At 39.1% G+C, this 27,798-nt stretch overlaps 1 protein-coding gene across 1 annotated transcript; it reads left to right on the top strand.

Moving 5' to 3' along the window:
* Nucleotides 1–3,953: 3,953 nt before the first annotated feature.
* atrip (ATR interacting protein) lies at nucleotides 3,954–27,798 on the top strand (the record flags this gene model as incomplete). Its single annotated transcript, XM_030129981.1, has 15 exons — nucleotides 3,954–3,968; nucleotides 4,064–4,127; nucleotides 8,448–8,751; nucleotides 9,119–9,198; nucleotides 12,548–12,718; nucleotides 17,097–17,206; nucleotides 18,158–18,399; nucleotides 19,504–19,609; nucleotides 20,025–20,159; nucleotides 21,057–21,291; nucleotides 21,376–21,429; nucleotides 21,672–21,838; nucleotides 22,479–22,615; nucleotides 23,434–23,525; nucleotides 27,715–27,798. Coding segments are annotated over exons 3-15 (1,902 nt in total), but the record flags the coding sequence as incomplete, so codon positions are not given.

The raw sequence follows: 27,798 nt of genomic DNA, 5'->3' as shown, positions 1-27,798 counted from the left end.
ATGAACCAGCTGTGACGTTCCACATGACGTCATGGTCACAGGTTCTACAGGTTCTGCAGGTTCTATAGGTTCTGCAGGTTCTATAGGTTCTACAGGTTCTATAGGTTCTGTAGGTTCTATAGGTTCTGCAGGTTCTACAGGTTCTATAGGTTCTGCAGGTTCTACAGGTTCTATAGGTTCTATAGGTTCTGCAGGTTCTACAGGTTCTATAGGTTCTATAGGTTCTACAGGTTCTATAGGTTCTGCAGGTTCTGTAGGTTCTATAGGTTCTGCAGGTTCTACAGGTTCTATAGGTTCTATAGGTTCTGCAGGTTCTACAGGTTCTATAGGTTCTACAGGTTCTGCAGGGCCCACAGGGAACCACAGACAGAGGGGGAGGAGGAGGGGAAGGAAGGAGGAGGAGGGGGAGGAAGGAGGAGGAGGATGAAGGAGCCTGGACTGCTGTTTGTGCAGATCCAGGTCCAGATCCAGATCCGGGTCCAGGTCCAGGTCCTCTGGGCTCTGGCCTGTAAAACACTGCCTCTCACTCTTACTTTGACATGTGATCCGGGTTCACTCGGCCTGAATCAAAGGCCTCGCCGCACAGGGACCCACTTTTGTTCTTGGCAGCGTGAAAAAAAGAGAAAACTTTATGATGTTTATTTCCCTTCGCTTTTATTCAACTTTTCTTTTTTTTTTTTTTTTTTGAGGGGGAAGTGGCTTTGTGTACGTCAGGCGTCTGTTTACAGCAAAGGGACTCACTATTGTACGTCTGTTGGTTTGTTTGACAGATTTTTTGCCTTCATTGGATTGTTTTTTTTTTTTCTTCACTTAATTTAATTGAAAATATCATCACTTACTCCTGAAAAAAAAAACATGTGAAGGCTGAACAAGAAGAGTGGAGAACACAGCAGACTGGTCTGTTGGAACGTCCTCATGTTTGTCCTTATATTTGACATATGATCAGATTATCCTCAAGGACTTATTGGGTCGTTTTTAGCAATAAGAGAAACCCCTGTGGTCATTTGTGTTGCTATGCTACACATCCAGGGTGCAGCATCCACTGGGCATGTATGGAGCAGAAGGATGCTAATGCAGTGGACTGCTTACAAAAGGCTGACCTCTAGTGGTGAACTGCAGTAAGGACACGCAGCCGTGAAGAATTCTAAACAGAAATAAATCGGTTTGCAGAACAGTACGCAGCCTCAGAGCAAAGTTTAAAGTAAAAATGATCCAAGACTGGAAGATTTATGAAGTGTAGTTAACATTTTGAATCTCAGAAGGACTAAAAACATACAGAAAATTCACTACAGGAGCAAAAAAAAAGTGACACTATGGCCCAATCACAGTTCACCCCTTAGCCCTTGCACTTGGCACTACCCCTTGAAAAAGAGTTGAAAGGGGTATTATTATTATTATTATTATTATTATTATTATTATTATTATTATTATTATAACCTTTATTTAACCCATAAAAACCCAAATAGCCACCAGTGACACAAATCATCTCTAGATCTAAATTGTTTAATACTTGGTGATCCACTAATTCTATCAATATATGTAAATAATTGGTGTAAATACAGTTTGTCATCATTTCATGGTCATCAGATATGACCCATTTGGACGTTCAGAGGCTCTGTAGTTACCATGGAAACACCGTCATCTTCTACAACATTGATTCACCAGTCAAACCCATGGAGTTGGATCAGTGACACTGGATGGACACACCGGGTTTATGTTCAGTTAATGAGAGATTTAACTGAAAAAGACACTTCTTCTTCTTCAGTTTTCTCTGTTTTTGATATAATAACTCTGAACTTTAATCTAAGCTTTAATGAACATCTACATGATCAGTGAATGAAATATAGGAAAATACATGATATTCATGAAGAATAGAGCAAAATACAGAGTTAGAATAAATGATGATAAATCAAAGGTTACAGATGGAGAAAAATTCATTTGGGAACTGCCACAAAAGTAGCACTGGGTCTTTATGGGCTAACTAGGAAAAAAGCTCATTTAAGATGAAATTAGAAACATGAAATTAAAAAACTCTTTTTCAAGGGTGTCCTGGCCAAGAAAGCAGCTGCAGAAGTTGCATAAAATAGAGATTACAGCCATACATCCACACTAAATATATACATAAAACACAATAAAAGTCAGTTCTAAAACTATACATAAAACACTAAACTAAGAATATACATGGAAAACACCATCATTAACCCATAAAGACATAATCCTACTTTTGTGGCAGTTCCCAAATATTTTTTCCCCCCTATTTATCCTTTCATAACAGATTTAGCAACAAATATTATCCTTTGTATTTTGTGTTATTTTATTGAAAATCAGTATTTGGGTCATTCCATCCCAAATCAACCAGATTTCAGAAAGTGCCCCACATGACCCCCTCAGAAAATTCTGAAGAAATTCACACTTGTTCAACTACAGATAAATGAACACATCCAAAATTTTAATGTCATATCTGTGATAGTTTAACAGATACAGCCCTTTGAAAATTAATGGGTTTTTTGTTTGTTTGTTTGTTTTTAATTCTGCAAATGTGCTTTTGGTCCAACTTTGAGCAGCTCTATGTCCTTTGGTATCCCATTCCAGGTATTTCGTAAAAGCTCAGATTAAAGTTGATTGTTATTATATCAAGGACAGAGAAAACTAAAGAAAAAGGGACTTTTTCCACAAAACATTTCATTAACTAAACATAACCCCAGTGTGTCCATTCACTGTGATTGATCCAGCTCCATGGGTTTGACTGGTGAATCATTGTTGTAGAAGATGACAGCGTTTCCATGGTAACTACAGAGCCTCTGAACGTCCAAATGAATCATATCTGATGTTTTGAATATTTTTTTTCATTATACATTACTTAAATAAAAGCAATGAAAGTATCAATACTACAAGTAGTATATAATATTTCTTAAACACAACACCCCCAGTTGAGGTTTGTCCTTTACTCCTCTTTTGAAATTAACGGGCAAGGATTAAATGTTCTAAATAATTATGATATATGTTATGTAGAATGCACGTTGCAGCTGAGGTTCACCAAAGATTGATGGTAAAATAAGATACTAAAACTCATGTAATGCAAAAGAAAAAAAAATCTTTTAATCCATCACATTTCGTTGTGAGGCAAGATAATCCTTCAAGCTGCTTCTCCTTGGAAGTTTTATAATAACTTTGTGGTAGCCTGTATTAATATTAGTACACATCTACCCTCTACAGGCTGCCTATGTGTCCATACAATATATTCATGTAAAATGGGATATATTTTCTATGTGTCTGTTAGAATAATTTTCTCTTGGATTTACATTGTAATAGTTTTCAGTATATTGTAGAGGGTAGATTTTTTAAATTTCATTTTTATTTATTTTAACTGTTCATTTAACTGTTCATTTTTTATTTATTTTATCCAGTAAAATAAGGACTGGATTTCTTTTCTGTATTATAGAGGTAAGAATCTCTCTGAAATATTGGGGCATTTGTTATTTATGGTAAAATAATGGCCATAATCTTTATTTATCATATCATATCATGCAGTTAAATGTGATTTAATAGAAGGTTAAATGTTATAATAATATTAGCGCGTTGCAAATTTTGACATCGCGTTTTGTTTAGTTTGTCCTAAAAAACGATCCGTACAGAGGGCCAGCGCATAGCCGCTTCTGATTGGTCAAGGCGGCGGAATTGTGCTGTGATTGGTTAGATTATGAGCGGCTTGGGGCGGGCTCAGAGTTTGGTTTTAACTCTGTCACCTTCAGCTTCATCAGCCTGAGAGTTTTAAAAGTTTATTTAGTGTTTGGTTTGTTTAGTTTGACACTTACAGCGTTAATTCAACGGTTCGCTCGTGAACGAGAGTGTTAAAAGTCAAACATTTAGCTGTTTATCGCCTGTGAAGTGTACAGACGGGGTTAGCTTAGCGGCTAACGGAGTGGTGGAGTCAGAGCTAACAAGAGCCGGACCACCTGGACCTGGACCTGGACCCTGAGGAACCGGACTACCTGGACCTGGACCCTGAGGAGCCGGACCACCTGGACCTGGACCCTGAGGAGCCGGGCCACCTGGACCTGGACCCTGAGGAGAAGCACACCTGGCGATTTAGAGCAGAGGAGACAGCAGGTGCAGCTGAAGGACCTGTAGGTAGGTCAGCAGAGCGGGTTCAAGTGCCATTATGTGTTGGTGCTGGTTCAGTAGATGTCTGAGCCCAGAGTCAGAGGACAGGACAGTGACCTGGAGCTAATGAATCTGTAACCTATGACCTTTGACTTAAAGATGGTTCTGCTGCTTAATAACATTCTTACTCCTAGCAAATGTACCTGCTTTGTTTATTTCATGATAATGGATTGGAGGTTTATTTAGGTGTAGTATCGTTTAACCCAGTGGTTCCAACCTTTTTTTGGCTCCTGTCCCAATTTTAACATCACAAATTTCTGGCGACCCCAGACATTCAAAACAGAGACTTTTTTTTTTTTTTTTTTTAGTAATTACTTTGTTTTTGATCATATAATAGTTTGCTATACTATGTTGCAAATAAACATTAATTTTAGGCACATTTAGTCTATATAATGTCTATTATTGTGGACAGAGGCAGGAAATCCAGGTGTAGATTACTGCACAAAGGCTCAGGATCTGTCCAGTCAGTCCAGCTGGGATTTACAAGGAGGACAATTAATACTGAACAAACAAGAACTGAAACTATGAATTATGAAAGAGCTGCAGCATCTGAAACTGACCACAGTGAACATGTGACACAAACAGAACCACAGTGCTGCAGTTTCAGCTTCAGAGTTTGTCATGTCCGTTATGGATTGTGATTGTCTCTCTAAACTCACCATATATTTTTTATTAGTAAGTTTTGGTTTGTTTGTTTTTTTGATCAATTACTAGAAATTTCCGGCAACCCCATTTGAATTCCAGGTGACCCCATGTGGAGTCCCAACCCCAAAGTTGAAAAACATTGGTTTAACCCATAAAGACCCAAACATCCACCAAAATCGTCTACTTATGTAAAATGTGTAATAACTTCTGAACCACCAAACTTTAAATAACTGGTGTAAAATGTAGTGGGTTTCTGTGGCAAATTTTAAACACATTTTCAAAAAATCAGCAGAAGAAGTTGAAAATATTTGTGCATTTCCAACTACATCATATTTTCTGACTATTAGAACTTAGTCTGCCCTTATTAAGGTTTCTAATCTGTGTCATTTTGTGTTTGCTCATTGATTCAAATCATGCTGAGTGTTGCTGTCTCCATAATGGTCCACACATTCACAAAATTATTTGCCAAATCTGTTTTGACTGCAGCCAATTCACTTGTAACTCTCACTTATACACCATGTTTTCCACCTCTCAAAAGTGTAACAACTGTTTTGCAATATGATGATGAGTTTCTAAATCCACTCTAGGTTTTTAATCCACAAAGTGAATATCACTAAAAACAACTGGATGGGAATGCATACTTGTGAACTGAAGGTTGTCATTGCAGACATTCATTTCTTGTATTAGCCCTAATATGTGATTTAGCCATAAAAACCCAGATATACATCACCAACCAAAAGCATCTCCTGATCTAAAATGTTTATTACCTGTTGGTCCACTTATCCTATCAGTCCATGTAAAATACAGTTTGTCATCTTTTCACGGTCATCAGATATGACCCGTTTGGACGTTCAGAGGCTCCGTAGTTACCATGGAAACACCGTCATCTTCTACAACAGTAAATCAACACCAGTAAATGTCATCGAGTTACATCAATGACAGCGAATGGACACACTTGTTTTATGTTCAGTTGTTGATATCTTCGCTTCCCATCAATTTTAATCTGAGCTTTCATGATCAGTAAATTAACTATAGGAAAATATCCTATCTGATTTACACTGAAAAAAATGCAAAATATAGAAGATAATATTACAACAAATGGTGATAAATCACTTAGGAAAGGTTAAAAATAGAGGGGAAAAAAATCATTTGGGAGGTACTACAAACATAGCACTGGGTCTTTATGGGTTAAATATATCTTGTTCCTATAGCATGATTTATCACTTAGCCTCCACTTCCACAGCAGTCTGTAATCATTCTACCTTTTCCATGCATGAGTCACTTTGTTGTTCAAAGCACCACTATATGGCAAGAAAAATGGATGATGACTACTTAGTCATATCTGTTAAATGTTTTAATGTGACATACAGCCTGTATGTCTGTTGTATGTATGTATGTTTGCAGCTCTGTGGCACTGTTGTCCAAGGAAAAATTCCATTAGGGAACAATAAATTTGGTCTTGCTCCTGATAAATGGGCCTGCCATGACTACATACAGTACAGGCCAAAAGTTTGGACACACCTTCTCATTCTTCGCATTTTCTTTATTTTCATGACTATTTACATTGTAGATTCTCACTGAAGGCATCAAAACTACGAATGAACACATGTGGAATTATGTACTTAACAAAAAAGTGTGAAATAACTGAAAACATCTCTTATATTCTAGTTTCTTCAAAGTAGCCACCCTTAGCTCTGATGACTGCCTTGCACACCCTTGGCATTCTCTTGATGAGCTTCCAGACGTAGTCACCTGAAATGGTTTCCACTTCATAGCTGTGCCTTGTCAGGGTTACTTAGTGGAATTTCTTGCCTTATTGATGGGGTTGGGACCATCAGTTGTGTTGTGCAGAAGTCAGGTTGATGCACAGCTGACAGCCCTATTGGACAACTGTTAGAATGCATATTATGGCGAGAACCAATCAGCTAAGTAAAGACAAACGAGTGGCCATCATTACTTTAAGAAATGAAGGTCAGTCAGTCTAGAAAATTTCAAAAACTTTGAATGTGTCCCCAAGTGCAGTCGCAAAAACCATCAAGCGCTCCAACGAAACTGGCTCACAGGAGGACCGCCCCAGGAAAGGAAGACCAAGAGTCACCTCTGATGCTGAAGATAAGTTCATCTGAGTCACCAGCCTCAGAAATCGCAAATTAACAGCAGCTCAGATTAGAGACCAGATGAATACCACACAGAGCTCTAGCAGCAGACACATCTCTACAACAACTGTTAAGAGGAGACTGCGTGAATCAGGCCTTCATGGTCAAACAGCTGCTAGGAAACCACTGCTCAGGAGAGGCAACAAACACAAGAGATTTATTTGGGCCAAGAAACCCAAGGAATGGACATTAGACCAGTGGAAATCTGTGCTTTGGTCTGATGAGTCCAAATTTCAGATCTTTGGATCCAACCGCCGTGTCTTTGTGCGACGCAGAAAAGGTGAACGGATGGATGCTACATGCCTGGTTCCCACCGTGAAGCATGGAGGGGGAGGTGTGATGGTGTGGGGGTGCTTTGCTGGTGACGCTGTTGGGGATTTATTCAAGATTGAAGGCAACCTGAATCAGCATGGCTACCACAGCATCCTGAAGTGACATGCCATTCCATCCGGTCTGCGTTTAGTTGGACCATCATTTATGTTTCAACAGGACAATGACCCCAAACACACCTCCAGGCTGTGTGAGGGATATCTGACCAAGAAGGAGAGTGATGGAGTGCTGCGCCAGATGACCTGGCCTCCACAGTCACCGGACCTGAACCCAATCGAGATGGTTTGGGGTGAGCTGGACCACAGAGTGAAGGCAAAAGGACCAACAAGTGCTAAGCATCTGTGGGAACTTCTTCAAGACTGTTAGGAAACCATTTCAGGTGACTACCTCTGGAAGCTCATCAAGAGAATGGCAAGAGTGTGCAAAACAGTCATCAGAGCTAAGGGTGGATACTTTGAAGAAACTAGAATATAAGAGATGTTTTCAGTTATTTCACACTTTTTTGTTAAGTACATAATTCCACATGTGTTCATTCATAGTTTTGATGCCTTCAGTGAGAATCTACAATGTAAATAGTCATGAAAATAAAGAAAATGCAAAGAATGAGAAGGTGTGTCCAAACTTTTGGCCTGTACTGTACTTTAGTGGACCAATGATTTTCATACACACAACTGTTATAATTTGTCTTGTTAGTGTTGTCGTATAAGCCTAACAGTGGCTCATTTACTCACACTTGGTAAACTCAATATTGGCATTGAATAATGCAACTCATAAATAAAAACTGCATCTGTTGATAAACTAACCACATATTTTTTTTTTTCTTCTTCTTCTACAACCACCAAAGTGTGGAGGTCTGACTGTTTGGGGCTATAAAAGCCTTTAAAACTTCACTAGGTTGTGTAAAAGCATAGAAATATTTTTAGCATTGAAGAATATGAACCCCATACCCAATTAATTCCTATATTTTTCAAACTTAATCACTATTATGATTTTCTTATATATTTTTCCAACCCTTTATATACTTTGGTTTATCCATTTTCATGGATGTTCCTGATCCTGCAGGTTAACTCAAAAAAGGTTAATGTCATGTTGTTGGTAACATTGTTCAGTTAAACGAAATAAGCTGATCATTTCCAAATCCTTGTGTCTCAGGTCAAAGGTCAAAAGATGAACTACCCACCCACCAAGCGTCTCCGAGGTCTAAACCATGACGTTGCGGCGAACTTTGACGACCCGTTCGGAGACGATGAGGACTTCAGTCAGGCCGAACTGGACGAGATCGACATTATCGCTTCGCAGGCCATCACCTCGGCAACCGCAGGGGGGGCGGGGCAGGGCTCCAGAGCAGGGGGACAGAACAAACCCCCAAGTAGAGCCCCTGCCAATCAGAGTCGAGGGAACGGGTTCGGGTTCAACAACAAAGGGAATTCTGGGATACCAAGCAGAGAGCCTCTGGGTGAGTTGTGACAGTTCAGACATTTTTACCAGTTTGTATTTTTATTATTGAGACTCTGAGTTTGTTTTTTGATTTCAGTTTAATTTTAAGGAAATTAGTTCTAGTTTTACAAGTTTACGTACTTGTAGTAATAGTTTATGTCATTATACGGTAGTTTGAGGAATTAGCTAAGTGGATTTAGTTGAGTTTTCATTTAGTTTTGAGTTTTCAGAACCACGGAGAGTTTCACTCAAACTCAGTTATAGTAAAAAAAAAAAGTAAAGAATCAGAACTACATGGGCCTACTGTGCATGTGTGTGTTGTGTTTCTGTGTGCATACTGCTGACTCTCAGGTGTTATTAATGTTTGTTTTGTTGTTGTTGTTCAGGTAACAGACAGCAGCAGTTTACTTCAGACAGACAGGACTATGGTCTGCTGGAGACTCAACACGTCGAACTCAAGAGGAAGGTGAGATCAGACACCTGTTCACCTGTAGCAACAAGCTCCTCCCACTTCATACCAAGACTTTAGATGACGATGTAACTACCATTATTTTCACCAAACAACAGTTTAAAACTTTTTCTGCCTTTTTCACCTTTGTCACTCGGTTGTTTCTCAGACTATCCGAAAAACAAAAAAAGAGCAAAAAACCGTACTAATCTGCATATTTAGAAACTTTAATCCACTATCAGAATACTTTTGATTAGCCTCAGTCACTTTATCAGGGTTATTCCACCAAATATTGATGTCTGAACTTTTCCCAAGTTACAACATTAGAATTTTGTTGTTTAGAAATCAGTATGAATTGGTTTTCTTTGCATTAGGTGAGGTCTGAAAACACCTGCATTTTTTTGTTATTTTGACCATGTGTCGTGTTCTGCAAATACATGCTCTAAATAGAGGGAATGCACACACGTCACTTCCCCCAGGCCACGCCCCTCTCAGTCAGACTGAGCGGCAAAAACAAACCAGCTCAACATGGCGGAGTATAGCAGTAACTACAGCCAGACCGGGAAAAATGTGGAATATAACATGAAATTAAAGCCAACTGGACTGGACATGGATCCATCCAAGCTACCAAACAAGTGTTCTACCAACACTGATCTGGGACAGAAATCACCTATCCTGACATTTAGATGAACCTGAGTTCAACGCCAGGAAAATCCCCAATGCAAAGGCTGAAAGCCTCCAAAAGACCCAGAGTTGTGTCCATCCTGGTCCTGGTTCATTAGAGGATTCCAGCTGGTGAGTGCTTTAATTCAACATACTATTGTTTTGGAGGTTTTGTGTCAGTGCAGACGCATTTTGTTGGCGGTGATTTGGGCGGTAAAGGCCCAGCAGTAGTGCTCACAGTTCACTACTGATTTACTGGAGTTGAACCCTTAGTACTGACCCAAGTGAGTGGATGATCTACTGGTACTGTGGAGATTTAAGGAGAGTTCACATCAAATACTGGATCCAACACAGATCCAACAGCTGTGTGCTAGAGTAGGCCCTTATTTGGAAAACTAGGTTAGCCTCAGTTTAAGCTAGTTTACAAATCATGTAGAGCACAAGGTTCACAATCACACAACTGAAGACACAAACGATTCAGTTCTGAAACATAGAACTAAATGACAGATGCTAACATTAAGAGCTTTACTAAGAAGGAACGTTAGCCAAAACCAGATGGAATTTAAGGGATGATTTGACACAAGAACACAGCAGAAATGAACGTTAGCTGACATGAAATGGCAACCACAAATCCAGGTTTGGTTGTCTGGATTCCAGTTATTTCTACAAATTGCAGCGATCCATCTGCTTCTTCTGTCTTTGGCTTTAGGTCGTCGCTAAAACGATAGCTCCCAGTGCTTTTTAAATCTATTTGTGCGATCAATGGCACAACAGCTCTGCCCCATTTTTTAGATTGTTCTAAAGTTTTCTTAGTATTCAAGCCAAAGCCGCTACTCATCTCCCTCTTTCTGCCACTCAGTGGACGGAACCGCGGTGACTTCCGCTAGCGGTGACGTCACGTGCATACCCTCTATAACGATAGTTTTATTTGAAATTTGGGAGAAATGTTGTCCGTAATTTTTTAGAGAATAAAACAAAAACGTTCATTTTACTCAAACACATACCTATAAATGGTAAAATCAGAGAAAGTGATAATTTTGCAGTGGTCTCTTATTTTTTTCCAGAGCTGTATAGAACATGATTCATCATAAAGTAAGCATTTTACACATTTTGTGCTATTAGTAGTTGAGAATCAACCATTGAACAGTTGATGATTTGTTTATTATTAATAGGATATAATGGAATGCATGTTTTTCCTTTAGTTAAGTTTGGTTTGTAATTTCAGCTGCACAGCTCATCACATTACCCTCCATAACCCTTTGTTGACAGATCTGTAGTGCCCTCTTGTGGCATGTAAATAGACAAGAGGATTGAAATTCATCCAGAAAATTAAGCCTGGATGTTTTTTCCCATGAACTCAAGAAAAAACATGATTCGGAAGTTGTTTTCTTATACTCTATATACTATATACAAACCTTACGTCCGTACAATCATCAAATGGCACTTAAAGACTCAGACTCTGCTTTATTGTCATTCAGTCAATAGACATGATACAACGAAATATAGTTACCCAGGTCTCAGTGTTTGTAGCATGAAAAAAACTAAATATTAACTAAAATAGATTACATAAAAGCTAAATAGAATAGAAGGAAAATTACCATTAAAATTTGCTAAAATATAGTCAGATAAACCTTTGAATATGTAGAATATTGCACAGTAACAGTTAGGGTGGTGGTGCATGTAAGCAGCCACTTGAGCAACAGTTTGCAGGTGGAAATTAAGTGACGATAGTGACTTTAAACAGCATCATGACCTGTTGTTAAAGGGGTCATATTTCGCTAAACCCACTCTTATTAGTTTGTGGTTCATTTATTTGTGTATTTGGACTCTAATAGTTCATCAAGTTTGAATTTGAACCCTACAGCTGCTGCAAAGCTATCTTTATATTCATTTTGGACAAAAATCCAGTGGATTTCTACAACCTGTTTTAATTCCTGCTTAATTTGTTACGTCTATAACTAGTTATGTCATGATATTTGCACATATAAGGTCAAAACTTCTGACGAACATTTTTCCGAGTACGACATAATTGTTTATCAGCAGCAGTGATTGTAGTCCATACTGAAAATATGTCCAAACTTGGAGCCCATTACCTAAAATGTTCAGTTGTTGGTTGTATTAACGAACACAAGTGGTTGAACGGGACAGAGCAGCACAGTTAACAACTTGGCAGGTTTGGGCTCATGTGCATTTGAAGGGCCAGTGCTCCAAACCACCTTTCTGGTGTCATTAGTCAGAAATAGGGTTGAAGATGGACCTGTGGAGTTGAATGAATGAAGAATTCAGAGCCAAACAGAGCTTTTGCAGTTTATGGAGACCACAGGGAAATGTTTTAAAATACATAATCCCATTTATAAAAAGCAAAATATCACTCCTTTAAGGTGCAAGGTGGACAGTCTGTGGGGGTAAAGTAAAGGGTGTTTGTGTGGATTATTTTATTTAAAAAGTAAGATCACTTCTTAAGAAGTAAAAGCCCCACTGATGGGCAATGATTGGAGAAACATACTCAGTGTATTACAACAAACAAACCATATCCAACAAACTGTATTTTAAAGTTTTTGTTGATTTAAGAAAGAATGATCTTGATATTTCACTTTGATTAAAAAGTAAAACTCAAATAATACAAATGAATCACATGATAAATTACCAGCCTCAGTTCCACAGTGTCTGTTGTGTCATGTTGTCTGTCCTTCTTTGTCTGCAGCTGAAGGAGGTGGAGGAGGAGATCTTGTTGAAGAACGGGGAGATCCGGGTTCTGAGGGACTCTCTGAAAACCGCTCAGCAGGAAAAAGAGGCTCAGAGACAGAACCAGGCCCTGGTGGAGACTCAGAGACTGAGGGAGCAGAGTGAAAAAGAGAAGGAGCTCAGCAGGAAGGTGAGGACGAATGAAACAAACGCACACGCAGAGGGAGGTTTCAACAGGAGGCACCGTCGCTATACTGAAAAATTAAACTCAGCAGCATTCTGTCTCTAATCTACAGTTTTTCCGTCATGAAAATAAAACATTGAGGCTTTAGAGGGATGTGAGTTATGTCACAGGTTTTCCTCTCATTTTCTTTTCTTTTACTTTTCCTTGACTCTTTTTCTTCGAGGTTCCCGCAGGGCCTTAAAATGTCTTAAAAGTCTTGAATTTACAAATCTGCATTTAATACCTTAAAAAAGTTTTTAAAAGGTGTGAAATTTTATATGGTATGTCTTCAGTTATGTTGCCATAAACTCTTTCTCTGTATTGTGTTTAAATGTGTCTGTTAAATGTCAACGCAGCAAAGAAAGTAACATTAGAAAATTTATATTGAAATTAGGAACCAGTTATCGTTAACTTTGCAGCCCCTGATGAGAAATGACTTAGAACGATGGAAATCAAGGCATTGGACTGAATAAATACATTTTCCCAAATTCTAGGAGTCACAAATTTTTGCCAGTATGACCGTGAAATAGGCATTAAATTCTGTTCGAAGTAGTCTTAGAAAGGTCTTAAAAAGTCTTAAATTTAATTTGTAGAAACCTGTAGGAACCCTGTTCTTATATGATCTTTTATGTATTTAGCATGAAACTGAAATGTGAAACTGTTATATCTGCCATGTCTACCAGGACTTCAGTAGCAATAATCCAAAAAGAAATGCAAGTGAATAAAGATAAAATTTTGGCTGGTTTTATCCGTCAGAGCTCTGCAAAATGTCATTTTATTCACATTTTCAGACATGTAAGCAAACTATAAAACAGTCATTTACAATTTGTAACAAATTAACAACATCAAGAAATGAAACGGACTGTAAAATAATCTTTGCATAAACAGAAGTCAGAAAATTATGGAAGACTATTTTAATAAATGTTTGATTTCAGGGTAAATCTAAAAACTTAATGAATCAAACCCAGAACGTCAGAACTCTTAACATCGATCAGATTCTGTCTGTTGTGAACATCATTATAAACCTCTGACTTCTGCTTTTCATGTGGTTTGAACTTGAAGTGTGACAGAAATTAGAAACTGGTCATTTCTGGGACAATCCTTCTAGGCCAGGGGTGTCCAACCCTGGTCCTGCAGAGGCACTATCCTGCATGTTTTAGATCAGGGGTCACCAATCCTGGTCCTCGAGGGCTACTATCCTGCATGTTTTAGATCAGGGGTGTCCAACCCTGGTCCTGCAGAGCCACTATCCTGCATGTTTTAGATCAGGGGTCACCAATCCTGGTCCTCGAGGGCGACTATCCTGCATGTTTTAGATCAGGGGTGTCCAACCCTGGTCCTGCAGAGCCACTATCCTGCATGTTTTAGATCAGGGGTCACCAATCCTGGTCCTCGAGGGCTACTATCCTGCATGTTTTAGATCAGGGGTGTCCAACCCTGGTCCTGCAGAGCCACTATCCTGCATGTTTTAGATCAGGGGTCACCAATCCTGGTCCTCGAGGGCGACTATCCTGCATGTTTTAGATCAGGGGTGTCCAACCCTGGTCCTGCAGAGCCACTATCCTGCATGTTTTAGATCAGGGGTCACCAATCCTGGTCCTCGAGGGCTACTATCCTGCATGTTTTAGATCAGGGGTGTCCAACCCTGGTCCTGCAGAGCCACTATCCTGCATGTTTTAGATCAGGGGTCACCAATCCTGGTCCTCGAGGGCTACTATCCTGCATGTTTTAGATCAGGAGTGTACCAACCCTGGTCCTGCAGAGCCACTATCCTGCATGTTTTAGATCAGGGGTCACCAATCCTGATCCTCGAAGGCTACTATCCTGGGTGTTTTAGATGTTTCCCTCTTCCAGCACACCTGACGGTCATTATCAGGCTTCTGCAGAGCCTGATGATAGGCCTATGATTTGAATCAGGTGGGTTGGAAGAGGGATACATCTAAAACAGGGGTCAGCAACCCTGGTCCTAGAGAGCCACTATCCTGCATGTTTTAGATGTTTCCCTCTTCCAACACAGCTGATTCAAATGATAAGCCTATCATCAAGCTCTGCAGAAGCCTGATAACGACCGTCAGATGTGCTGGAAGAGGGAAACATCTAAAACATGCAGGATAGTGGCTCTCTAGGACCAGGGTTGCAGACCCCTGATCTAAAACATGCAGGATAGTAGCCCTCAAGGACCAGGATTGGTGACCCCTGTTTTAGATGTTTCCCTCTTCCAGCACACCTGATGGTCATTATCAGGCTTCTGCAGAGCCTGATGATAGACGTACCATTTAAATCAGGTGTGTTGGAAGAGGGATACATCTAAAACATGCAGGATAGTGGCTCTCCAGGACCAGGGCTGGACACTCGTGTTCTAGGTCTTTTTTTTACAATAGGTATGTTACACACTGTCCACAGATCCTTAAAAAGTCTTAAATGTGATTGTTCTAAATTGGGACGTCAATTCTCCTTAAAATTGATCATTAATCCTCAAATCTGACACTCAAAGGTCCTAAAAATCCCACAAACACCATGATATTGCTATATTTTCTTGGTAAATCTTTGTACAGAATTAGTTCAATGTGTAATTTAGTGTTGATATTTATTAGTGTTGTGTATTTTAACATATTTTCTTGTGTGTCTTAGTGTATCTTAGCATATTTTTTGTGTATTTAAACATTTATGGATATTTTAGTGTTTTTTTTGGTCTGTATGTTAGTGTATCTTAGCATACGTTTTGTATAGTTTAGAGCAGTTTTAAATGTTTTTTTAAGTGTTTTGTTTTGTGCGTGTTGGTGAATAAAAACTCCAACAGTCATTCATGGGTGGAGGGGTTCAGGTATGAGCTTCAACAGCTTGAACGTCAATAGCGCAAACATTAGTCACAGACAAATGGAAATATAACGTCAGAGAACTGAAACAAGGTCAATACCGGTTCAACACAATAACTATGATGCCTGTTGGACTATTATTAATATAATGATGATTCACTTCGTATACAAGAAGGAAGAAAATCATTCACGTCAACAAAAGGAAAAGGAAAAAAACCCCACAAATATCAACAGAACATTCCAGAATACATAGAGCAACAAGCCAAGACCAAATAAAGAACATCAGTAAAATTATTTCAGTGTAGCACATTAATAGCACTTTGTGTCTGAAAAGAAGTAGGAGGAAACTGAGCTTATTTTATCCTACCCCAATTTTATGTTACTTTACTAATTTATGTGTTAATTCCACAAAATGCTGTTGCGATTCTTTATAAAACTCGAGACTTGTTAAGCAAAAAATGTTTGCATATGTTGTATTGTTCACTTGTAATGCCATATATGTCATATTGTGTGGAAATATGGGGCAATGTGTATAAGACTAATTTAGACCCAATAATTAAACTCCAAAAAAAAGCTATTAGAGTCATAAACAAAGCTGGTTATCTCCAATCAAGTAATCCACTTTTTGTAGAATCTGGTTTGCTAAAATTTCTTGACATTGTATATTTAAAAACAATGGAATTTATGTTTCACGTTAAAAGTAAAAACCTTCCTTTTTGTATTCAGAAAATCTTTAAGTTAAGAAAAGGACATTATAATTTAAGAGGGATGTTTGTGTTTGAAAAGTGTAAAGTAAGAACAAACGTTAAATATCATAGTGTTTCAGTTATTGGTGTCAAGCTATGGAACGAATTGAAGGATGAAGTGAAATTGTGTAGCTCACTGTTGAGTTTCAAAAAGAATTTAATTGGTCAAATTATAAAGGGCTATGAGAGTAATATGTTTACAAAATAACTTATTACACTGAATGTAGTATAATTTAAGTTTAAGTATTTTTCTGTTGCAACTTAAGGTGTGGACATGGACTAAGGGTGTAAATAGGAGAAGCAGAAATAAGCCTCCGGCTTCAGCTTCTTCCTTTTTCAGTTACAAAATGTGTTAATTTTATGCTTGTTTGTTTCTTTTTAATATGTAGGTGTTTTGTTTTGTTGTCTTTTTTATATGTGTGTGTTTTGTATCTTGTATTTAACTGAAATAAACATTCATTCATTCATTCATTCATTCATTCATTCAAAATCAGGCCAATTTTCAGTTGCCAAAACAAAAAACCCCCAAACAAAACCAAATATCAACTGTTACTGCTACACTCTTTTTTTTTTTCTCTTTTTTTTTTCCAACGTAAATGTAGGGTCTTAAATTTGACGCCTTGAAATATGTCTTAAAAAGTCATGAATGTGACTTCATCAAACCTGCAGATCCACTGATACTGGGCTGTTAGATGAGTTCATGTTTATTGTCCGTGTAGGTTCGTGTGTTCTGTGCAGTCTCCATGTACAGTGTGATGTCAGACTGACTGTGTCTGTGTTCAGGTCCAGTCTCTTCAGTCAGAGCTGCAGTTTAAAGAAGCTGAGATCAACGAGATGAAGAGCAAACTGCACAGCTCCGACAAAAAGAACTCCTCTCCGCTGGCACGAAACAGGTCACATGTCCACATCACCTGAACCCCGCCTCAATCAGAGACTGGGATTTGGTACACTATATGGACAAAAGTATTGGGACACGTTGAATTCAGGTGTTTCTTGACTATTGGCTAATGTCATAATATAGTTTTATGTTGGGATAAATATCATTGCATTGGTTAGTTTGGTTTAAATTGTTATCTTTGCTTCCAAAATGCCTCAGAGATGGTTTTTACTTAATTTATCTCTATGCTAATTTTTTTTTTTCCATGACTATGATGTTGAATGTTCTACCTCTAAATTTCCATAATATTTTTCCTGCTCTGACTGTAAATAATAACTTTCTACCAGAACTAACCATCGACGTTCTTCACATCTCACTGAGGAAGTAAAATCTCCCATTAAACTTTAAGGAAATATTGATGTTTATAAACTATATGGACAAAAATATTGGGACACATCATAGAGCTGTAAGATGTCTTGTTCATGATAATTTGAGATAAAATCATCAATATTTCCTTAAAGTTTAATGTGAGATTTTTCTTCCTCAGTGAAATGTGGAAAAAAAGATGGTTAGTTATGATAGAAAATTAGTATTTACAGTCAGAGCAGGAAAAATATTGTATAAATTTAGAGGTAGAACATTTAAAATCATAGTCACGGTTAAAAAAAAAAAAGAAACCCAACAAACTCAAAGTTGAGAGGAATTAAATAAAAACCATCTCTGAGGCATTTTGGAAGCAAAGATAACAATTTAAACCAAACTGACCAATGAAATGATATTTGTCCCGATATATAAAACTATCTTATGACATCTATTATTATTGTTTTGTATCCCAGACCTCTGTTAGAAAAGAAACACCTGAATTCAACGTGTCCACATACTTTTGTCCATATAGTGTACCTACAGCCGAAGTGCATCCTGGAAGTTGTAATTTTAACAAAGTTCTTGTTTGGTTCTGTCCTTTCAGTCCTAAAGTGCTGAGCTCTGTCGCCCAGCTGCATCATGGGAGCAGCGGCAGCTCCTCGTCTCCATCAGGAAGCGGTTTCATCACCAAGGAGACGTTCGGTGCCCAGGTCGTGTCCCGAACGACGCCGGTGAAGACGTCCACCAAGACGAGACGGGACGGCAGCAGTAGGTCAGCTGACAAACAGGAAGTGAGCCGTCCCGACCCCTTCCTTTCCGTCAGACGACCAAACCTGCAGCACAGAGGTGAGTCCCCTCCACCCGTCACAGGGCGGTGTAAGATCTGCAGCGCCGACTCACAAAGACCTGAACGCGATTTTATCTGGAAGGTTCAAGACAGATCAGTTCAGCCTGGTTTTATCACAGGTTGAATTCAGTCTGATCACAAACTGGAGCTGACAACTGCATCTCAGTTCATCGACTTCACCCCGTCCTCTGAATCCCAGTAGGAGAAACTTAGATTCTCTACTGTTTTGCACCAAAAATATGTTGAATGAACCATTTTTATTACTTGAATGAACATGTAAAATGAAAACTTCAAAACAATGATTACAAATTTAGCAAATAACAAAGTTATTTACAACTATTTACATGAAAATAAAGGCAATACCTCTGGTGTTTTTTTGCAAAACTATTTACAGCTTTTTACAAAACAATCTGGTGTCACAATATGATGCAACAAACATGTTCAATGAACCACTTTCACCCCTCAGCTGAGGGTATTTTAATCGTTTTGTCATCTGTCTATCTGTTCATTCAATGACATAATCACATTATCTGAAGAGTGCATTGACATATCTGCACCAAATTTATACTGTGGATGTATCTTGGCATGCAGCAGAAGCCTGCTGAAAATAGGTGACCTTGACCTACTTTTTTAAGGTCAAATGGTCTTGTGCAGTTCTAATATCTGAGTACTTTCAAATCTAAATATGTATGTAATAAGTTTTACACAAAGACAATCCAATCTAAATTATAGGGTAATAACTTTCAACAGAGTCTTGCACTATATTTGGCTGGGGTGGATTAAAAGTGTGCAGGATGTTATGTTTAAAACTTGGAAAACTATATACAACTATTTGTAACAACAATCAGGTGTCATCAGATGCCACACATCTAAATAGTTGATGTAGTTTACTTTTTAGTTTGGATGTGAGGGTGCATTCAGGGACTCTGAAGGGTTAACTCCATGACCTTATCCACAGAGGTCAAGTCAAAGTAGTCGGAGGTCATGTTTTGGACATTTCATTATTCTGTCCACTCACTCAAGCTGCCCAGCCAGTCAGAGTGCAGGATTTCCAGTGTCCATGGTAACCGTGTGTGTGTGTGTGTGTGTGTGTGGTCCAACAGGTGGCGCTCTGCTGGGTCTGTTACTCCAGCAGCCTCTGTTTCCCAGCAGCCTCGGCCTCTCACACCTACTGTCTCTGAGTCTGACAGACGCGCACCGGACATCCAGGTAACCGGAACGCACTGTTACCGTGACAACAATGACAGTTTACGTGTCACACAAATCAGATCAGTTCGATGTTACATTATATGTTTCTGTAATAATTATGTAATAAAAATATAAACGAAGCAGAAACTAACTACAAAGCGTTTATTTCGCGAAACTTGACATTTCACTGCACAGTTTCCAAAGCCTGAAAACAAAATCTGCTTTTTGTCTATTATACACAACACATGCAGGTACAAACTCATCATGTTATTAAACTCATACACATGGATGTATTAAAATATTCTACACTAGAAGCTTAAGATAAAAAAAAAACAAACACTAGAAAAGCTTCATCATTCAGTCTTTTTCCTGAACTGTCAGACATAACAGATGTGCTCTTGTTTTTAGTTTGTGTCTTCTTTTTTACGTTGAACAGGTTGTCAGCTGCCGCCACCAGCAGCGGTCACGTCGTCATCGGTGGAGGCAGAGCTTCTGGAACGGTGCTGAGTCCAGTCCAGAGTCTGGCTATGACTGGACTGAACCTGCTGAGTCAGAGCGACAGGAGCAGCAGGTAAAACAGTGACTCAGCACATTGAGGCCTGGTTGGTTTTCACTGTCAGTCATCGGCAGATTTAGAACATCAACATTCACGTATCTAGTAGACCCTAGAGGGTCGGGAACCCACGTGGGGTCGCCTGGAATTCAAATGGGGTCTCCTGAAATATCTAGTAATTGATAAAAATAAAAACTTACTAATAAAAATATATGGTGAGTTAACAGAGACAATCCCAACCCATAAAAGACATGACAAACTGAAGCTGAAACTGAAGCACTGTGGTTCTGTTTCTGTGTCAAATGTTCATTGTGGTCAGTTTCAGATGCTGCAGCTCTTTCATAATTCATAGTTTCAGTTCTTGTTTGTTCAGTATTAATTGTCCTCCTTGTAAATCCCAGCTGGACTGACTGGACAGATCCTGAGCCTTTAATCTACACCTGGATTTACTGCCTCTGTCCACAATAATAGACATTATACAGATTAAATGTCCTCTAAAATTAACATTTATTTGCAACATAGTATAGCAAACTATTACATGATCAAAAACAAATTAATTTTAGCAAAAAAAAAAAAGTCTCCGTTGTGAATGTCTGGGGTCGCTGGAAATTTGTGATGTTAAAATGGGGTCATGAACCAAAAAAGGTTTGGAACCACTGGCATAATACAATGTACATCAATGTGATAAAAAATTTAAAATTATGAGTATGTGCATTCCTGTAGATGTTTGACCCCAGTGATAAGGTGCTGTGCTGGAAAAATCTGAAAATGACCCTTAAAAGTGCTTAAAAATGCTTGAATTTGACTTTGAAAAATGTGTGTGAACCCTGGTAAATGTGTTCCAACAGTCTGTTGGATCAGCAGCGCCCCCTGGTGGTCACTCAGTGTATTATGTGTTGTCGTCCTGTCTTCCGGCTCCTGCAGTTCGTGTCCTGGATCCGTCCTCCTCCTTCCTCTGCTTCAGCTCCATCTGTCTCAGCTCTGTCACACCCTGGACTCTCTGCACTCCACCGCTTCAATCCCAGCATGCCGCGGTGCCTCACCCGAAGTGGGCGGACTGGAGGACGCCGGTCAGACCGGGTTCAGCGTGGATGACAGTGGACTGGCCGCTCTGAGGATCCTGTACCTCCTCCTGACGCACAGCGACGAGGTGAGAAAAAAACAAACACTAATACGATGAGGGGCGTGTCGATGAGGTGGACGCTGACCTTTGACCTTTCTGTCGGCTCCTCAGGTGGTGCAAGAGGTTCTGACGGAGGGAAGTCAGCGCAGAGCAGCAGACAAAAAGGTGAAGAAAAAAAAAACTATATGAAGTATTGTATGTATTATAGAGTTTTATAAATATTAGGCTGAATAACTGTTGTGAAAATGTGGATCAAACTCAATTTGATCAAAATCATACAAAGTTACAGATTTAAATTTTATGTATTTGAAAACATGAATGAGGAAAAAAGGTTATGTTTAAAAATAATCTCAAAAAGTTGTTGGAAAAGCAAAGATCTGTGTCTGAAATTTGATTTGTGGTTTTAGGTTGAAGGCTCCGCTGCAGACGTGGACCCCAAGTCCCAGAGTTCTTTGCTGCAGTGTGTTTTACGGCTGTGTGACGCTGGGGTTTCACTGAAGGAGGAGCTTATCTGTAACGCCATGAAGACGCTGAGTGTCCTGATCGAGAGGACGCCCAAGACGGACGCTGACAAGTAAGGACACGCACACGTCTGTAGTCCGTTCTCAGTCTCCAGTCCAACTTTGTCCCACTTTAGTCTGTCTTCAGCTGTCTTTTATCCCACTTTAGTCCTTCTTCAGTCCCACTTTAGCTCAACTTTAGTCTGTCTTCTGTCCCACTTCAGTCCCACTTTGGTCTGTCTTCAGCTGTCTTTTATCCCACTTTAGTCCATCTCCAGTCCCCCTTTAGGTTGGTCTTTAGTCCGTCTTCAGTCCCTCTTTAGGTTGGTCTTTAGTCCGTCTTCGGTCCCTCTTTAGGTTGGTCTTTAGTCCGTCTTCGGTCCCTCTTTAGGTTGGTCTTTAGTCCGTCTTCGGTCCCTCTTTAGGTTGATCTTTAGTCCGTCTTCGGTCCCTCTTTAGGTTGGTCTTTAGTCCGTCTTCGGTCCCTCTTTAGGTTGGTCTTTAGTCCGTCTTCGGTCCCTCTTTAGGTTGATCTTTAGTCCGTCTTCAGTCCCTCTTTAGGTTGGTCTTTAGTCCGTCTTTGGTCCTTCTTTAGGTTGGTCTTTAGTCTGTCTTCAGTCCCCCTTTAGGTTGGTCTGTTTAGTCCGTTTTCAGTCGGTCTTCAGTCCGTCCATCTTCAGTCTTCACACTGATCCTTTTCTCTGTTTCTTCCAGGTTGCAGTGTGTGTTGCAGCAGGTGTGTGTTTGTGTATCGGCTGACAGCAGCTTAGCCATCATCTCACAGTGCGTGTCCGTCCTCTTGTCCATGTCTGACCATCAGACACTGACTCATCAGCTCTGCTCTCAGCACGGTGAGACTCCGCCCACTCATATCCCAGGTTATCAGTTGCATACTAAGAGAATCACAACTATTACCTGCAGGATCTGTTGAAGTCATAAACTTTTATTATGACAAATAAAGGCTGCACATGTGTCAGGATCTGTCAGGATCTGTCAGGACCTGTCTGATCTGTCAGGACCTGTCTGATCTGTCAGGATCTGTCAGGATCTGTCTGGATCTGTCTGGATCTGTCTGATCTGTCCTGGAACAACACGCAGTTCCAAATCCACGTGTCATTATTTAGTGTTTAATACTTTATTTACTGAAAAGTGACTGCTTGTCTGCTTCAGTGTCTCCAGTTTTTGGCTAACCGGCCGACAGCCTGTAAACTATTGCCGTCATGCGGTGTCTGTCGTCCGTTACAAAAATTTCAATCATCTTCTTCTCCGAAACTACAATTCCGATTGACTTCAAACTTGGTATACAGCTTCTTTATAATGATGTCAACAAAAGTTAGTGAAATTATTTGGATCTGGATCTGATTCTGGATTTGGTGCCACTTTGAAAAATGTTCCCATTCGAACAGATAGGAAGTGGATTGATCCAATAAATCAGTATCAATGATATCAAGTGTGAATTTGAATTTTTTACAGATCTGATTGGAATATGACCAAAACATGGGCTATTTATGTAATAGAATAAATACACAGAACTGGGGGAGAATAAATGGATCTGGATACATTTCCCAAAGCTTTGAATTTGGCCGCTAAGATACAGGGCCATTGGTCCGATTTTTTGTTTCTCACTCTTACTGTAATTGATGTGAGCTTCTTGTTTTACTGTTTGTAGACCCGTGTGTTTTCCTGAAGTTGTTCCAGTTCATCAGATCGAGGCCAGACCAGAAGGCCTGTCACACAGACTGGATCCTCCTGGACCTGCAGGTATCTCAGCCTCATAGGATGAATGTCAGTCACTTATTTAGTCTTCGTGTCTGAAGTGGGAGGTGCTATCTGTGCAGTGTTTGTTTTCCCAGGATCAGTGTTGTTTTTTTTATCTCACCAGCCGATGGAACATGAGCCAATGTGAAGGCGTCGTCTTCCTTAGCAATTTCTTCAAACATTTTCTCAGACAAAACTACTGATAAGACCTTATTTCAAATTTTATATGTAGTTTCCTTCAGACAACGTCTGCAAAGTTTGGTCACAGTTTTGACAAATTTAGATTTGTTACGAATTTTTGAGTATTCAAATTAGCCTTTACTTATAATGGTCCATATTTTTGATGTATTATAACTAGGGGTGGGCAAGTTAACACGTTATTACCGCGTTAACGCATTCATTAAATAACGCCGACAATTTTTTTTATCTCACGTTAACGCCGTTTTATTATTGTTCTGCCTTTCAAGCAAGTCTTAGTTGATTTATACATACGGACTCTTATTTTGAAACTCATGCTTTTATTTTGCCGGTCCACACACCGGTGCTGTGTGTATGTGCAGCTGAGAGGAGAAAACCGGCGAATTTTACAAGTAATGCTGATGTTTAAGCTAATTTGTTTATGCAAGCAGTCGGAGATGGGTTGCTAATTCTTTATGCAGGCTCATGCTAAGTTTATGTAAATTCATTGGTTGTGTTTAGGTCTAATATGTCAGCCTTTGAACTAACCTTTACTCATTTACGATGTGAATGTTGTATTAGCAGTCATTTTATCTTGATGCTAACTTGAATGGGAAAATCCATAGACACGCTAACGATTAGCATTTACAGGTTAATTAAAGATTTACAACGTCTTTTTATTCAGCAACAAAGGCTCACATCAGAGATATTTGATACTATTCATTCTTACAACAACTGAACATAAAATACTCACAGGCAAACGTTTTTGGGGCCATACAAACGAGAGTGAAAGAAACATGTCTGTTAGTTCTATGTCCAAACTGACTACGGTAACACAGAAAGGACAAAACATACGTTAGTGCCACTTATTCTGACCACTTCAGGGCCCCTTTGGCTTGCTTTGAACTGAACATCGCATATTAATGGGCTTATTAGTATTAGTACTGATTAGTGGGACTAAGACTCCTGTCAATCACTCACAACCGTAAATACACTGGTGTGAACATAAACATGTGTAAAAGTAGTGGTTTTTTACATGGACATTTTCATTTTAAATGTCTTCAGATGGTGGGGTTGAGAAGGACACAGTTGTTTGGAAGCACTGACGTGCAATTATTTTTATCACCGGAGTACTTCCAGTCTGGAATATCACTGAAAGGCAATACATGCTGTTGATGCGTCCCCCCCCCAACAACTATGCGATTAATCGCGATTAATCGCAGAAAGCCATGCGATTAATCGCGATTAAAAATTTTAATCACTGCCCACCACTAATTATAACATGTAAATGGTTACAGATATCAATATAGTTACTATTGAGTGCTGATAGAAGTCCTACACTGCAAAAATCTAAATCTTCCCAAGTGTATTTTTCTCATTTCTAGTCTAAATATCTCATCACACTTAAAGTAAGACATAATCACCTAAAGAGTAATTTTCCAGTGAGATATAAGAACTGATTTATAGACAATAGATCTGGAAAATCTGATTTCAAGAAATTTTACCAAGATAATCTTCACTTGTTCCACTGGCAGATTTTTTTTTTTTTGCTGAATTCAATATTTTTTTGCTTAATTCAAGCAAAAAATCCCTCTTTAGGTGATTATGTCTTATTTTAAATGTGATGAGATATTTGGACTAGAAATGAGAAAAATACACTTGGGAAGATTTAGATTTTTTCCCGTGTATATGGACTTTGACTGAATTGAGTTCTCCTCCAGTGAAAGTGCCACCCACTTCTATTGGAAGTTTGATCTCCTGCATCCAGACCACAGAACTCTAATGTAGAAAAGAACCTGACAACCTCACAAATTCAAAATCAAGATTCCTTTATTGTTTTTGTATATACAAAGGATACACAATGAAATTCAGATGTGCTTCATGGAGACGGAGCTTGAGTAAAAAAATACGAAATATTTAACAGGGTTCCCGCGGGGCCTTAAAAATTCTTGAATTTACAAATCTACATTTAATACCTTAGAAAAGTCTTTAAAAAATATTACATTTGTTATGGTAGGTCTTCAGTTGTGTTGACATCAACTGGTTCACTGTATTATGTTTGAATATGTCTGTTAAATGTCCAAACTCCAAAGAAACTAACGTTAGTCGACTCAGTTCCACTTGTTCCAACCTGATCATTTATATTGAAAATAGGAACCAATTATTGCTGACTTTGCAGCCCCTGATGAGAAATGAACACAGAACATTTAGATCTGTGTCCAGTATGTGTGTAACATTCAATCTCTGCTGATGTAAATAAATACATTTTCCTAAATTCTAGGAGTTATTAATTTTTTATAGTATGGCCATGAAATAGGCATTAAATTCTGTTCTAAGTAGTCTTGAAAAGGTCTTAAAGTCTGAACTTTAACTTGTAGGAACCCTGATTTAAAGGAGTGATTTTTGCCTTCTTTTAAATGTTCTTCTTCCTTTTCCCTCATTCCCCTGTGCTCTCCATAAACTGTAAATGCTCTGCTTGGCTCTGAATTCTTCATTCATTCAACTCCACAGGTCCATCTTCAACACTATTTCTGAATAATGACACCAGAAAGGTGGTTTGGAGTGCTGGCCCTTTAACCCTTTCATGCATAGTGGTCACTACAGAGGACAGCTGGTCAAAGCCGTTCTCTTGTCTATTCATGGGTTTTGTTGTTTTATTTGCATATCAGCCAGTACAGTGGACACTTATGCATCATCCCATACATTACAGTTCAGACCATTACTGTAACTTTACTGTTCTAGATAAACCTGATCTGCACTAACATGTTTTATTTGTATAAAAAAAAAAAAAAAAATTGCTAATTGTTATTAGGCATGTAATTAACAGGGTTGTTTTGCTTTTTTAATCAAAAAGTTGGTTTTTCTTGCATATTATCTCCATGAAGTGACTAATAACTAGTATTAGAGTATGTTAAAATGTGAGAAAATGTCAGATTAGCAGCATTAACATGTTTTTATTTCAGTTTTCACACAGTATATCAGTAAATCCATGTTTGTTTTCCTTCTAAAATTAAATGCATGGTGTCCAGCTGAGTGGACATTTTTGTAACTCCAAAAAAATTCAATTGCATTGTTTTTGTTTGTTTGCGTGCCTAAAGAGGAATAAAAAACACTCAGGGGGGGGGGGGGGGGGGGGGGTCTGTCTTGATTAAGGTTCTCATAATTAATGCATGAAAGGGTTAAATGCACATGAACCACTTTAGGCCCCGCCCCCTCCAGGTTATTGGCTGTGCTGCTCTGTCCCATTTAACCAACAGCTGAACATTTTAGGCTGTGGGCTCCAAGTTTGGACAGATTTTCAGTTTTTACTACAACTGCTGCCGCTGACAAACTCAGAGAAATGTTCATCGGAAGTCTTGACCTTATATGTGCAAATGTCGTGATGTAACTAGTTATGGACGTAACAAAGTAAGCAGGAATTCAAATGGGCTGTAGAAATCCACTGGATTTGTGCCCAAATGAATCTAAAGATAGTTTTGCAGCAGCTGGAGGGTTCACATTCAAACTGTCTGAACTATTAGGGTCCAAATATACAAAGAAATGAAGCCCAGACTCAGAAAAGTGGGTTTAGATAAATATGAGCCCTTTAAGGGTCAAAACACGGTATTTCAAATCTGTCTGATGGGACATTTTAGAGACAATTTGACAGATTGGTGTTGTTAAATGACCCACATTTTTACTTTTGAATTCATTTTTGCTTTAGTTGGACCATCAGGGACGATCCAAAACAAGGAGCTACTTTATACTGAAATAAATGTCGGAATGGAAATCAGTTAAAGTTGGCTCTCTGATGGGACATGACTGTTTTGATCCTTAAGTAGTCTTAACAGACCTAGAATAAATAGTAAAAGCTGTGAACACACACACAGCCCACCCCTCTTCCCCTCAGTCCAGTCACACATATACACCTGGGTAGATGCAGAGAACAGTGGACGGGAAATTCAGCTCAACTCACACTCCTGATAGAACATTCAGTGAGCTGCAGGGACGCCGGTCCTGTTTGTGTGGTCCACAGGTCATCCGTTTACTGAGCAGACTGTGGAGTCACACAGCAGACAGATGGAGCCAGCAGCGCAGCAGCTGCCACTGTCACACTGAG

This window comes from Sphaeramia orbicularis, unplaced genomic scaffold, assembly GCF_902148855.1.
Source record: "Sphaeramia orbicularis unplaced genomic scaffold, fSphaOr1.1, whole genome shotgun sequence".
Taxonomy (NCBI): Eukaryota; Metazoa; Chordata; class Actinopteri; order Kurtiformes; family Apogonidae; genus Sphaeramia; species Sphaeramia orbicularis.
Note: the sequence above shows the minus strand (reverse complement) of the source record. Positions and strands in the feature narration are given on the sequence as shown.